The following is a 15,833-nucleotide window of genomic DNA, read 5'->3' as shown; positions in this document are numbered from 1 at the left end:
CTCTCCTTCTTCCTTAATTTCAGCTGGGATTTCCATTGCCACACCTATGCTGGCAGCCTCTATTTGAGGCAGTGTTAAGGTCCATTTTCTCCAGAATTCCCATTAGCTAACCCTTAGGCTCCTTCTTCTGCCCAAATGCATCTCTCTCAGGTTTTTCCTGTGAACCAGGTACTGCAGACCCTCCGCCAACTTAGTGGCTCTGCATTGGGCCTCAGAGTATTTATTATACTGAGGAGATCAAATTTGGACAGTATACTGATGCAGATGTTTACTGCACAGCTGGTTTTTACTGCCAGAGCACACTGCTAACTTATGTGCTGTGCGTCCTCCACCACGACTCCTTTCTTGCCTTTTGAGGCAGCCTATCCCAGCCTGAGCTGTGGTGTGGGATTATTCCATTCGAAATGTAGGATTTTGCATCTGCCTTCAGTCAAACTTGTGATGTTCCTTTTCTTCCTCAGCTTTTGTTTTACACAGCACTAGTTATTTTCATAGAAATTCCACAGCTAGATGTCTACGTAAATAAATCAGTCAGGTAGAGTAGGGTACACACAGACATCTATATTAAAGAAATCTTCTGTAAAGAGAGGGTCTACATAAATGGCAAAAATTATCGGCTGAAATGATTGTGTACTCTACATTAAGAATCAAACACTTAACTAAAGAGCAGTGCCTTAAGATACAGGAAGATAATTACTTGTAATATGTCCCCAGTGTAAAAGCTGACTTTTGACTCAAATCCAGTCACTGCAGTATGACTTATGAAAGAGCATGCATAGAAATCACACATTAAACAAAGGAGAAACCACCAATGCAAGCAGCTTACCGTAAATCGGGGTGTCAGTTTTTTAATGTCCTCCAAAGAGACATCGACCCCCATTACTCCAAGAATCAGTTGATTCTGGTAAAATTCCAAAATTTAGTATGTATGTGACATATTTACAATGGAAAATAACTGCAACAGTCAGTAAATTTGTATTTTTGCCTTTATCTCTTTTTTGACAGATCTATTTGAGAAGTTGCCTAATTAGTTGTGTGTCTATTCTGAATATTTTAAATTATGTAAAAGGGATTCAAAAGAAAATTTAATAAATTTAGAATAGCATAGAGTATGAAAATTATTTCTGAAGATGAATACTTTCCCAGATGAATAAAGCAAAAATGATGCAATAATAGTGCCAGGTATACAGATACTAAACTATCAGCACCAGCACTGAGCACTTTTCACGCTTAGGCAGCTGAAAGTGAAACCACAAAACAATGAACTCTTTGGGCTACAGTATAACAATGAATGAAAAATATTCCAACATAATAAAAAACCCCAGTGAGTAAAAGAATCATCAGCATTTGAAATCGGGGACTCAGGCACTACAATTATTTTGCATATAATTTGTTTTCCTACTACAGAAAAGGAGGGCAATAATTTACATAATGTGACCTGAATCCCTTCTCCGTACTAATAAATTTGTAAAATTTGCTGGAGGAGTATCTTGCAGCCTATAAATATATTCAGGTAGAGATACAAATTGAGCAGATTTGAGTTCTCTTGTTGCTCCTGTGTACCAGATCACGTCTGTTTAGCTTCTCAGAAAGACATCCTTTGATAATCAGTAGTCTGTCACTTTGAACAAGACTTGGAAAATTCCAGGCATTGTCTTGTAGATAAGATTAAGGAACATTTTTTGGTTTATTGCTTTTTTTTAAAAAAGGAAACTATGAGAACTATTCTGAAAGTAAAGTAAAGAAATGGCACTGATCAAACCCTCATTGATTCCTTCTATGCAATAGCTGAGAAACTGAATCAAATAATATTTTGACTAAATTTCTATATATTTTGACCTGAATGGAGTACATCAAAAATACAATATTTTACCACACATTGTTCAAGCATATTCCAGGTCTGTTTTTTTCTTTGTGAAGAGGACACAGATTCCATGTCAGAGTAGTAGGGATAAGTTTTATTTATTCAACACTTAGAATTTAATCTAAATATAGTGCTCTTTTCCATTATTGTTACTAATTATATACTGATTTATATTTTCTACATCACTGCCTTTTACAACGAAATGTCATAGCCTCAGAGATTTGCTAGAAATTTATCTGGGCATTATTTCTTAGAAAGGTCTAAATAATATCATTATTTACTTCCCATCATTATCTACTTCCCATCTATTGAGCACTTAATGCACTCCCACTGCACTAAGGCACAGGGATAGATAGTGGAATGACATACCCTGAAACTCAGAATAACAAAAAGGGTAAAAGAACACTGCATTTTCTGTTCCCAGGAGGTTATCAGGTAAGCAAATATTACCCCTTTGTTTCTAATGTACAAGACAATTACACTAAAAAATACCCTATGGAAATACACATACTTCAAGGCATTTAACATTAAATTTAATTTCTATAACTGCTGGTTTTTTTTTTTTCTTTGAACAAAAAGCTTACAATTTTCCCATTTTGTTCCCTTGTTAGATTGAAGACAGGCAGAGTTCCTGTAATCACAAGGCCCAGCTCCTAAAAATAACCAGTAAAGAAGTGAGAAAAAGACTTTTTAGTTAAAAAGCAAATGTTAAGCCTTAATATATTAGAACAATAGAAGAATGTGTGTAGCTAAGCAATTACTTTCAGTTTTTGTAAAAAACAATTACTTTCAATTTTGTAAAAGAATTAAATAATAATACTTCGCTGACATGATGAATAGAAAGTTTAAATTATGATTTTTTTTTGTCCACATATTAGTGGGATCAGCATATTATTTTTTAAAGATAGATGATGGTCAACAACTTAGGATAAAAAGTTTCAAAGAACCTAAATGTTATGAAAACATATTTGCAGATACAGTATCCACTATGTGTAAAACTATGGATAATAGAGAGGAAAAGAAAAGAAAGGGAAAGGAAGGGAGAGGAGGGCAGGGGAGGGGAGGAGAGGAGTGGAGAGGAGAGGAGAGGAGAGGAAGGAAAGGAAAGGAAAGGAAAGGAAAGGAAAGGAAAGGAAAGGAAAGGAAAGGAAAGGAAAGGAAAATTAAGCTTAGAAATAGTAAATTTCAATTTGGAGTGATGGTGTTTGTGTTCCCAAGTCACCTCTAGTGTGATGGGGCCCTCCTCTCCTGAAGATGGCTGAATTCTTGCCTGCCCATGGAAGCAGTGAATTAATTCTCTGTTTTGCTTTGTTTGTGTGAACAGCTTTTGTTTTCCTATTAAACTTTGTCTCAACCCACAAATTTTCCCTTTGATTGTCTCTCCAGTCCCACCAGTGGGGGAGTGAGTGAGGAGCTGCATTGGACTTGGCTGATGGCTGAGGTTAGACCAGAACAGGTACATAACACATACAGTGTTATATGTGAAAAGAACAATAGAAAAATACAACAGATAGAAAATACTTTTTCTACCATCACTACTTTTGAGTGGTGTGCAATAACATCTATCACGGGCTTGGCAAAATCAAAGTCTGCTCTGGTACTGAGGAAACTGAGGCAAGGAATTTGCATTTATTTGGGAAAATATACGAAATCTGTTTTTCCTTTAGTAACCTTCACAAATCATACTGAAAATAGGATCCAGAACACCATATGTTCAGATAGCCAGGAAAGTTTTGTTTTCTATTCCAGACTGTCCATAGGGGGATTTCTACCTTTTTTTAATGTGTTTGTTTAGGTTTAATTTCAAACTTTTCCCCGTCATTTATGCTCACTCTCCTTATATCAAGTTTATTGAGGAGTCATATCCCTTTTCTTCCTTTGTTTCATTTGGAGGGAAAACAAAACAAAACAAAAAACTAGAACACTATATGAATCCACTATGGTGTAATCTGTTCTCTATTTTCTCAGTCTAGTAGCACCTTTTTGAATTTTAAACCATCCTTCATAAACTCACATTTTTGTATCAAATGAAAGGTGATGAGGTCAGAGTTGGTAAAGTTACAAGCAAAGTGAAGTGAATTTTGTAGAAAATTAAGAGAAATGGGGATGAATCAGTAGAGAAGCCATTATTTAGAAGAAACATTGAAAAGATACATAATGAAACAGGAAGGGGATGTATGGAGGATAACACAAAGAAAAAAGGAAGGTAAAGCTAGAGAACATAACAATTACGAATAAATTTTGCCTAACTGTTAAACCCAAAAGTATCTGAAAATTCTGGGAATATCTTGAAAATGAACCCAGAGCAACACAAAAATAGAATCTGAAGGAATGGGGCTATGAAAGAGGTGTGAATTGCTACAGATACATCAAATTATTAAAGACAGTCTTGAAAGCCAGACTGAAATGAAAGTTCCTCTTCAGATTTTTATAACCTGAATTTATGCAGTAATGTGGCCTCATGTAATACATTTTGCATTACTTCAGTCTTAGCCAAAAAAACAGCCACTGGATAGTGAGAACCAAATTATAGGAATGAGTCCTTTAAGCCAGAAGCAAGAGAACTGTAAACCCTACATGAGGGAATTATTTTAGGGAATTCAAGATAACAAACAACTGTGACAACTTAGACACACTCCCTTGTACAACCAAGAATCAATAAAAGGCTTCAGAGGGGGTTAGATACACCTATGCCTTTATGATCTCAACTGTGATGAAAAAGTCCACAAATCTGAGGCTTTACCTCAGTATTTTACCTTGTGTTGTCCTACTTTATTTACATATAATTATGTGTATATATGTGTGTGTATGTACATAGACAAATATATGTATATATAATCATATACTCACAAACACACATATGTAACACATGAAGGCAGAAAACCTTGATGAATTAACCCACTGAGTATATAAAGTAACACAAGAGATGCCTGCAGGTGTCACTTATTTTACTTGACTAAACAGATCTCTATTCCTAGTTACAAACTTATCTTTGGCTTTAACACAGGATATGTACAGAGCGTAAGAACTTCTGTCATCACATCCTTTATGTTTCCAGTAAGTACCTCAAAAATAACAAACAAAACGTGGTTAAGGAACTTCTGCATGCTGAAATTTCGACGAAAAACTAGTTCCTCTGTCATGCTCAGTTGTATTGACAGTATAAATTATATGTTGATAAAACAAAAATTTTCAGAAATGCTGACTGACAGGAAGATGTGCATTTTGACATGACGTTAGAGGACTGTGTGAGCTTGGATAAATACGTGAGTCCAAATGACCACTTTGCAGTAATTTTTGCCCTGTTGTTCAGAAGTAGCTTATTCAGAGAAAGAGATTAGATTTCTGCTAACAATACTTTTCCTCCTGTAGTTTCCTGAGCAAGTGTGTTTTACAAGAACAAAGTGATAAATTCAGCAGTAAGAAAGCTTTTCATATCTCTTTTTGTTTATATCCCCATTATTTACACTGTCTAATTAAAGGCTAAAGAAATCATTACCTTGAGCAAGCAATGAATTACAACAACCCAAGTTCAAAATTTGTGCAAATTCTTAGTAATACTGATAGATTTCATTATTCCTGGAATGTTCTTTGGAAGGGGAAAAAAAAAAGAAATAAAAGAAAAACTAGGAATTCTAAGAATTCCTCACCACAAATGTAATAATTGACCTTTACTGCAGTAGATACAACAATGGAAAGCTACTTGCTTTTTTTTTTTTTTTTTTGTTGCTTAAGCTGAGAACAGCAGTGGCCTATACTTTAAAGTCTGCAGAGAATAAACTGATTTTCTCTGTTAAATTTCAGGACACTTAGAAGGATACCAGGTGCAAGTAAGACCAGCACATTATAAATAGGTCTCTCCTAGAGGCTGTGGTATTGATGTGTATAGATGATAGACAAGAATATCATGTTTGTAACTCTAAGAAATTGGATTCTTGGGAAAGTAGACCTACACAGTTACTGGTTTTCTAAAAGAAAACTTTAGTAGAGATAAATACAGATCATACCAGAGCATCCAGATAGACATTTGTCCATTGGACTTGTTTGGCTTGCTCTCCAGCTAAAACCATTGGTCTTCCCAAAACATCCAGATATTCCTGTTAAAAAGTGTAATGAACTCATCAGAAGGCAATTATTAGATCAAAGAGCACAAACAATATTAAAATAAACAATAATTAAATAGTAAAAATTCAAAATATCAGGGGAAGAAAGGAAATCAAAAGTCACCATTACTACAGGAGGAGCATTTATTTTCTTCTTAAAAATTGTACCACAAAATAACTCAATCCTCAGTTTGTGATATTTACTGAAAAGGTAATTCCTGTATTTCATTCCCAGTCACACAGACCTTACACACTCATAACCACCACTCTTTTTCCACAAAATAAGAATTACAACTATTTTTTATTTAATTGCTAATGACATAAAGAAATTACAAGCAGATTACAGAACCATCAACCCAGAAGAAAGAGTGGACAATGGAGGGTGAGTGGTGTAACATCTGGGTATGCTAAGCTCCTACAGCAACAATTTGCGTAACTTCTTTTGGAATAACAAAAATCAGAGCTATAAAACCTCTTTTTCCTGCCTTCCTTCAGTTTGTGAGTATGGCTAAAGCTGGTGATCTTATGAAATGTCAGGTTTCTCGACTTATTTGGGAGTGGATGCCATCAACCTTTTTTCAGCCATCAACTTTTTCTACTTGTCTGATCTTATTAGGGATACATCTTGCCAGACACTGTCTGGAAGAGTTTAACAGAATCAAAGAGTTCTTATTCAAGCCAAAAAAGGATTCTTATTTTCTGCCAAAAAATGTCATGCCTGGCCTTGGAAGGACAAAGGACTGCTATGATATTTCTCTGCTGTTCTGGACATGTGAGTATCTGGACTTTCAGACAACTGAAAATAATAATTGTTCTTCTACACTGTCCATCTTCAGTTTGGATCTCATCATATAACCTCGGAGTCCTGTGCATTGATTTATCTACATTCAAGTCTGCTAACACGTTCCTACATCCTTTTTGAAGGAAAGAAGTGCAGTCTCTTCCAATAGGGTTGGATCCACCCAGGTACCTCTCCTATAAAACAGGATTGTACTGTAGCACCCACATGAGTTCAGATGCTCTAGCAAGGCTATCCCCTCACATACATCCACAGCCCCCTCCATGTGGTACAAGCCCTTTGGATCATGCAGAAAGTATGGCAGAAAGTGAACCATGAATGCCTAGGAACATTATAAAAAATTACTGTTTTTATAGAACTTTATCATATCATTGCTGTCATGTCTCAGCATCAAAGTTTGAGGGACTATGTAAGGTCTGGAGGGAAGCTGAGCCAAAAGCACAGTCCTTGAGCAGAGGCCTGCAGGGTCCAGAGCACTTCAGACACTCCATGGTGTGCCCGTGGTCAGCCTGCTTTGGAGGAGCTGAACGTGACCCGTGTTGTGACCAGCATACAAGCGGCCCTGGGCCAGCTGGCCAGGGTAACAGGGATAGCGTTTTAAACTGGTTCTCTGCAACCACTTAAAAGAAAAAGCAGAACATTTTAAGAGAATAATCCCTTAAATGTAGAAGAAAGCCTTAATTTTTTTCTCTTTTCTTAAGGTAGCGAATCTTAAAATTCAATTGATTTTAGCAGAAGTGAAGAGCAAACATATACAAGAACATATATTAATACACTTTCTGCATGTTAAAACTGCATCTGGATTTGGCCAACTCACTTACCTGGGTGTTTATTCTTATGGCTCCAATAGATGGGATTTCATAATAATAACCTAAAATTTGAAACAGAAATAATGTCATTTTACCATAATAAATCACTGCACTCTTAATCTTGAAGAATTTAATTTAGCTTACAATTTCTAGTCTAAATTTATTAGAAGTATTGTTTATAAATGAAATACTTTTTAGTAGATGCCACCACAATGCATGGTCATATGATGGATCACCACGTCATTCAGACCAAGGTAGTTACTCTTAAGTAATGACAGTTATAATTTGTTCCTTTTGGCTTTTTTGTTTAAGGCTGTATCATACACTGAGTTTGTACTCATGAAATCCCAGTTACTATGATGTGCAAGTATATTTAATGTTTCTTTTAATATGCTGTGACAGCAACCTAATTATATGCTGAATGCATATAGAAACATAAAAATAGCGATGGTCTGCCACAAGAGTGAATTCATAGTATAAAAATATAAAGCACTCTGTGGAATGAAAAAAAGCTAATGGGTATTTCTCCTACACTGAGAATGTACATCGGAAATGTCTTTATTTAGCACTGATTTTATTGCTCATTTGTTTGAATTAAAAATATTTAAAATACTGTCCGTGTAATAAGACTGAAGACAGGCACTGAGATCCATCTTCAGTCCAAGAAAATTTTAAGTCAGATTGGAAGGAAGAGGCAGAGAATTAGAGAGGCAAAAGTATTGATCTTAGTAATTTTCTTTGCTGTATGCAAAATCTTTTAATTTCAGAAAAATAAAATAAAACTGCTTCTTTGGATGTGCAAACAAATAATCACAGGAATTTTGGGCAGAAGATTATGATGATTTTGCTTCATAATAAGATGACATAGGTGGTTTAAAGTTAAAAAATGCTTTAAACCAGCTGGTCCTCATTTGTTTTAAAACAATGGAGGTCACATGCACACAGCATTTTGAGATACAATGTTGGTAAAAAAAAACTGTTCAAAACACAAATGTCAATTTTCTCTTGTTATCTGACAATACAATCTGCTCTTCATGGAGTTGCAGTATCCTTTGCATGACTTGTCAGCATGCTGAGGGTTTCATGAGGTTATGACACATATGTATGCTATCCATCCAGGCTAAGGATTCTTCTAGTTTGTTTTTTGGAGTTTTTTTTCCATATCTATGCCTTTCTCTTATCTTTGCTGTATGTTACTCATCTGTCTGAGAATATCTTTATCTCCTTCCCTGGCAGTCCTAATTTTCGAGACCCTTTGTAATCCAGCTCACCTCTCTACTCCTGCTTCTCACCAATTTGTAAAATAGTTATACATTTTCAGTCAGGCCTGGAAATTGCTCTATTTAAAACATAAGCAAACATTTGATAAATTATGTATCTTCTACTTATCTCTATTCTTTTCTATTATTTCTTTCCTATATTCTGCTATATTTCTATATCATATACCTTGTTGTACAGTTATATTATAAGATATTTGAGACTCAAATTTCTCACACTCTTAAAATGTTTCTGAGTACATTTTTAATGTAAAAATTTCATGTAGAAAACATTTTACTCCCTTACTTTCACCTTATTCACATTTTCTTTTTGTCTTAAATAAATAAATATAGAAAAAAATATATAAAAATAAAAATAAAATAAAAATAGAAAACACAAGAAGCTCTCAGAAACTAAGAAATCACAGCAAGAATAATTTTGATAATTTTGTTTAAAAAGGGAAAAAAATTCTAAGTATCTTATCCCTTGTAAGTTTTGGAGAAAAACAGAAATAAATGTAATGAGCCAACTAACCAAACAAAAATCCTTTTGTCCAGACCACTTAATTTAAACCAGCTTTGCCTAATTTCTTATCTGTCATCAGTTCCAACTTTACATAGATGGCTATTACAACAAATATTCTCAAAACTGAACCATAATGGCTCATTATTATAAAAACTACTGTGGTACTTTTCGTACAATATGAAGATTTAAATAAAGAAATAAATATACCAGTTTCTTGCTTACATATGACTTTTTCATGTCTATATTATGTAATAAATTAACTTTGGAAATGTTGATAACAAATACAATAAACTTAAAAAACCAAGCTGCAAAACCTGCCATTTTTAGAGAACAAAGATATCAGCTACCCAAAGCTCTAGTGAAGATCAATTTAAAAGAAAGACACAGTACCTTTATTTTCACAGGCCATCCACTGTATGGGTCCTTTGTCATAATTATGTTGGCCAACAGAAAATGTGAACACACGTACCTGTGCAAGTCAAAACCCAATGCATGTAACAACTGTGTATCATTTATTAGTTGTGAGCCTCAAGTCAATGATACCTGGATCTTTCATGAATTTGAATAGAAAAAGAACACTATGAATTCTCCAGTTTTTGAAACCAGTATAGATACAAGAGATGTAAAAAATAATAGATTATTTTATTTTGTGTAGTACTATTGTTTCTTCCATGACATAGAGTCAAGAAGAATGCTCTTTTACACAGCCTTCACACTTTAAAAGTCTTACATTGGTGATTGTTCATCAAGAATTTTAATTTTTAAGTTCCTTATTCTAGTGCAGTAATTACAATTCTTCAGGTTTTGTTAAATTAGTTGAAAAAACATATCAATATTAGATGCTTACCAATGGCTTAAAAAGAATATATGTGTGGAAGTAGAATTCAAAGCAATGCAAAACAGGACTTTTTAGCATTTAAAAGTTGAAATTTTCAGATACTACACAAAACAATTTCTCTTTTTGCTCAGACTCAGTCTTCTTTATGTAAAACCACTAAGTTAGTTCAACAGACTTCAACTTCCATAAACTGGGTAAGCTTCTGATTTTTCACCTTAAGCTCTTGATATTCATTGTGGGGTTTTTCAGCATAATTCTACTTTTTAACATAATGCTATTCTAATCTATCTCAGCAACTGTAAGGAATTATGGTTTCAGAAAAATTTGCCAAGATCTCTCCAAGTTTTGGACTGAAAACAGACTTTTCAGCTGAAATAGTTTTCCATGCAATTTTCTGATTTGAATGAGAAAAATTTAAACCCAAAACCTAGTATTGCTTTAAAATTATTAAAAAAATCTTACCAGACACACAGAAAAAATTAAAAATACTATTTTTCAGCTTCTAGCTGAATATTTTGCTCTAAATTTGAGTTCTTCTGTTAAAACCTGGGAAAACTGTTTTCCCAACAGTTTTAATAAACTGCTCACTATATTTGTGTCCCTCTGTTCAAGGGTCAGACACCTTTTCCTTTTTAGGCATCTTTCTTTACGGATCTTTAACTTGACCACTTCAATATATAAATCATAAATCACAATATGAAATCAGAATGAAAATTCCTTTCCATTGATTGGATGCTTCAAATTAAAATATACTACAATTAATTTGCATGCAGGCTGTGAGCAAGTAATAAAGTAATGTTTTTATTAAATAATACACTCTAAATTTGCAGAGACTCCTTATAAACAACTGATCATTGCTAAGTTTGTTAATGATTATTTATAGCAGTTTTCACCACATTATTTAGCATGTTCAATTAGTACCCAAATCTTCACTTGCCAAATAGGCAAAAAAAAAAAAAAAAAGTGTGACACAATCAGAGCTCAAGTATTCACCAAGAGCTGTAGGAATGGCTTCACATCATCCATCAGCAGGTAGCAAATGGTGAAACTTTATTAGTGTTGACCCCTGTATGCAAGAAGGGCAAACAAAGCTTTGTGCTGGATGCCATTTTTAATTAACAATATGTTTTGATTTCCTTTATCCATACAACCCCTTTGTTTCTGCAATTAAAAGGAGAATTAAAGCAACTGATTTAAGTGCTTGTTTTATAGTTTAAAACTACTCCATATAGGGTCATTCCCCACTAATAAGTCAGGCCAACTACATTTCTGGTTACTCAGACAGGGATAGGAATGATTATGCCTGCATGATGGTAATTTTTTTCCCTCATACTTCATATAGATAAAGACAGATGAAAACCACCTTCTACTACCCTGAAAATATCAGAATTGACAATGTAAAAATGACTTTATCCAGCATGTTTACACCTCATTTATTAATAATGTACCACCTTTCCCATCCCCCTTTTATTCTTGACATCTTTTAAAAAATGACAGCTATAATTCATCTAATAGATCTTCTACTTAATTAGCATCTATTTTTTTCTTATCTGATTATCACCATGTTATTTTATACTGGCACCTCTCAGCTCACAAGGTCCCTACCTACTATATTCCTTTTCTTTTTGAATTCACACTGCTCCCAGTTCATTGTCCACTAAACACTTGATTCAGAATAGATTCTTCTCAAAAACTATGGAAAAACCCCATTGATGGTCACTAATTGGATGCTTGAGAGACCTGATGTTTCTTTTGGATTAAAAGCCACCAAGTCATGTGGGTTTTCTTGTGTGTGCAGAAAACATATGAGTCAATTAGACTGGACTGTCTAGCATTTGATCTCCAATGTAAAATTGAAACACTGAATTGGATTCAAGTTGCGAAATGCTGTGTAATTTAGGGAAAAACAGCAGTGTGTTAAATCTGCAACAAATCTATAAAGAATTTAGAATTTAAATTATTGACAACAAGCAGGAGACAATATATCTGATTTACTGTTCCTTGGATAATTAACAGAGATAAAGGACTGCAATGAAAATTGGAGATTTTAATTGTTACTTGGTTTGGCAAGAGGGTGGGATATTCAAAAGAGTATTCTTTTTCCTATTGCCTCATCTGGAAATGAGTAGGATGACAGACCAGCTGGAAAAATGAGTCAGCAAGTCAAATTAAACAAGCAAAAAAAACAAAATTTAAAAAAAAAAAAAAAAAAAAAAAAAAAAAAAAGGAAATATAAAAACTCTCTGCTAAATTTTCTGTGACAGGACCCAGAGTCAGCCAAAGTACTGAGACGTACTTTTCTATATGTTTTCCTTATAGAAATAAACAAAGCAACAACAAAAAAACCCCAAACATTTAATTAATTTCAATAGGGAATTTATGACTAAGAACACTTTAGGCAACTAGATCAGGCACAATGGCTATGAGCACCTCTCCCTTTGCGCATCCTTTAAACTTGGTTTCAACCAAGTGGGTTTCTGAGTTGAAGCTAACTGCCAAGGAATCTTTGATCCCCAGAAGATGTTTTCCTGCACCACTGAGGCCTGGTTATTTCTTCTCTCTGCCTCTCTGCAGCCTCTTGGGTTCTGTGCAAACTGCAGATCCTGGGTGGTTTTGCCATGACATCTCCTCTCCACCACCCTCACTAGGGGATGGACATTTGTGCTCCCCAACCCATTTCCTAGGGAAAGGGCAACCTTGGCTCAAGGCAGATCTGTTTATTCTCTTCATAAAGAAACACAACTTCCAAAGCAGTAAAATTAATGGAAAAATAAGATAAACAAATAGGAGCTGTCATGCTTTCTGATTTGCAATGCAACTATTCAAAGTAAAGTACTTCTAGAAAACTTCAACCCTGAGAACTGAGAAGAACTAGAGATGGGCACCAGCCTGCCCTGCCAGCCCATCCAGGCACTGTCTTGAAATTGTTCTGAAATATAAAAGTCCTAATTTTTAGCGAAGGAGTTCAAAACTAATTCTCTGCATTTTCCTCACTGAGACTAACCTTCAGGAGAAAAAAAAAATTCTTTGTTATAATAATTTACAGTATATAGTAGAGGACTATACTAATTAGCAACAAAACTGAGTGGCACAGGCTGCCCAGTGAGGTTGTAAATGTGCCTCCTTGAAGGTTTTAAACACCACACTGGATATGGCCCTGAGCAACCTGGCCTGATCTTAGACCTGATACTGAACTAAAGACCTCTGCAAGTCACTTGCAACCCGGCTTATCCTAGGAACTTATGAAGGTCAGCAAAGGAATACATGCAAAAATTCAACTCCTAAACAGAGCAAGTGATACACAGAAAAGACTTTTACAAAAACAGAGGGAGAAGAACTTTACTGAAGAAAATATAATTGTATAATTACAAAATTAATTTTCTATTTATTTGTATTTCTTTCTCATGGAATAAGATCATAAGCACCAAGGTGAGTAAAAAAGACTGCTACACATTTTTTGGGACAATGGCACTCAAGAGAGTTGTGGTGTGTGTGAGAAAAATGAAGGGGTATCTATGAAAAGGCTGCTTTCCCTACAGATTTCATTTGCTTTCTATGTATTTTATCTCTTCATTTTGCTATTGGAATAAAATTAAGAAAGATTAAATTAGATGCTTCCTTTGGCTATATCATGTTATGAGTATTACAAAAAAATTAAGGCTTGACTGAAATTAATTCAAAGGGGTAATTAAGCACAATGCACTTGCTGTTTAGCCTACTACCTATATGTGTAGACAATGTAGAATCCTTGAATCACTGAATGTTTTCATTGGAAGTGAAATTAAAGATCATCTCATTCTAACTCCCCTGCTAGACCTAAAAGCACTGCACCCACTCTGCATGCCCCTTAATGTGGAAGAAAGGCACATTTTTGAGAGATAAATTATTTGTCTTGAATTCTGTGCTACTGCAATGAGAGAGCTCTCAATAACAATTTTTTTTTTTTTGCATCTCTTTACTTCTCTGTTTATGAAAAGATTAATTGACTTTTGGAGAGATATATGTGTATCTTACCAGATACCAAGGGAGCTACACAATTAATTAATTTAGTTGGATGCAGGCAAGATGAATTCTGTCATTTTATGCCTAGCATGTAAAGAGTGCATCTTTCTGTACCACTACATAAACAAACTGACTATGATCAAAAACTGAGTTCATCAAATCATTCAGCTTTGGTTTTCATGATGACAGTAAGATTTCAGAACATTTTACTCTGGCCTTTATAGCTGCAGGTAAAGATTCACAGACAATCTTTTTTACTATGCAACAAGAAAAGCTGTGCTAAAGGACAATAAATAATTCAGTATTCCAGAATGACCCAGGAAATTGTCTTTCCCAGTAATGAGTTTACAGATTATCAGAGATAAGGAAAAATCGACTGCAGTTTATATTTAATAGGTACACTTCTGAAATAAAAGGACAACATAAGAAGCCTATCATTCTGAATAAAATCATAAAACTGCTCTTCTATTTTCCATTATGCATTCTGTCTTCTAAATCCCTTGTAAGGATAGCTTGTAAATCACTTAGTAATTTTTCTGTTTTGTGCTGTAGGCCAGGGAGATGTTACGTAGTTTTCAAGCTGCCCGAGCAAAAACTGTGAATGCATTTTTTCCTTACATTTTTATATCTGTGGGCAGAAATTTGAAGATGATTTTGGATTCTGCTGTGAGTTAACTGAGATCAGAAGACATTTATGACTGATTTGAACTGAGAACAGATCTTCAGAGGACAATCTGAAAACACAAGATACTAATTAGGAAGCCACCTAGGATTAGGCTACACCAAATATAGAGAGTGACTAAATTCTGGCTAATAATCTGTCATGCTGAACTTCCCAGTTCAGGACATCCAGGGACATAGTCCTGAACCATGGAAAAAAAAAAAACCCATTTTCCTTCTCAGGCCATGAGGTCAAGTGGCACAGAATGGCTCAAATCTCAATAGCTACACCACGGTGCCATCCTCCCTCCCTGCCTGGCCCCCATCTCGAGTCATCTCACTATAGAATTTTTTGGGAATAAGCCCTAGCTCATGTATCACTGAACTGAATACTGACACTGCTAAAAGAATTGACTGCTACAGGCCAGGAATCATTCTTCTGGGTCTGTTAACAACTGCAGTTTTGGATAACTGGACATTTCCGCAGCCTGCACCTTGGCCCTGGATCGTTTATCAGTATGGACAGAGATGTCTGGTTCACTCCTGCAAGTAATGCTGGTTTTCTCATGACAGAGCCCTAAGGCCCAGCTTTTCAAAATTACTGGGACAGTGGTGCCACTAAACTTATACAAGAGAGTTCAGTACTTGCACAAAAGAGGGATGAATTCATGATTCTCAGTTTGAACACATTCATAGCTTCCCCAGCTTTGAGTGCCAGGCTCAAGAAAGTTCAGAAGTTGGAAATTCAGGTTTTTGTATGCAACTGTCAGGCTGCTGATGCATTTTGCCATTAATAGCAGTTGGGAAAAAGAAACAAAGATGACCTAAGCAGCACGGTATGACACCTAGTCAGGTGCCAAAGTTCTGAAGTTTGAAAGGTCTAGAACTCAGAAAGTGGAATTCACAATTTAATGTCAAATTAGAAAATAAAAATAATGGTACCATACACCAGTAGATATGTATCAAGTTATATTTT

The 15,833-nt window shown here is 35.0% G+C and overlaps 1 protein-coding gene across 2 annotated transcripts in view; it reads right to left on the bottom strand.

The window, feature by feature from the left end:
* Positions 1-15,833, bottom strand: part of CACNA2D1 (calcium voltage-gated channel auxiliary subunit alpha2delta 1) — a 362,809-nt gene that overhangs the window by 46,626 nt on the left and 300,350 nt on the right. For both annotated transcript variants that reach the window (XM_041405297.1, XM_041405298.1), the window contains exons 13-17: positions 9,748-9,826; positions 7,588-7,637; positions 5,872-5,961; positions 2,449-2,517; positions 827-901 (exon numbers count right to left, since the gene is read on the bottom strand). In XM_041405297.1, coding sequence (XP_041261231.1) covers positions 827-901; positions 2,449-2,517; positions 5,872-5,961; positions 7,588-7,637; positions 9,748-9,826 — 363 coding nt within the window. The remainder of the gene's footprint in view (positions 1-826; positions 902-2,448; positions 2,518-5,871; positions 5,962-7,587; positions 7,638-9,747; positions 9,827-15,833) is intronic.

Source organism: Onychostruthus taczanowskii, unplaced genomic scaffold (assembly GCF_017590055.1).
Source record: "Onychostruthus taczanowskii isolate IOZ18803 unplaced genomic scaffold, ASM1759005v1 scaffold23, whole genome shotgun sequence".
In the NCBI taxonomy this organism is placed as follows: Eukaryota; Metazoa; Chordata; class Aves; order Passeriformes; family Passeridae; genus Onychostruthus; species Onychostruthus taczanowskii.
The sequence above is the reverse complement of the archived record's forward strand: the minus strand, read 5'-3'. Positions and strand labels throughout refer to the sequence as shown.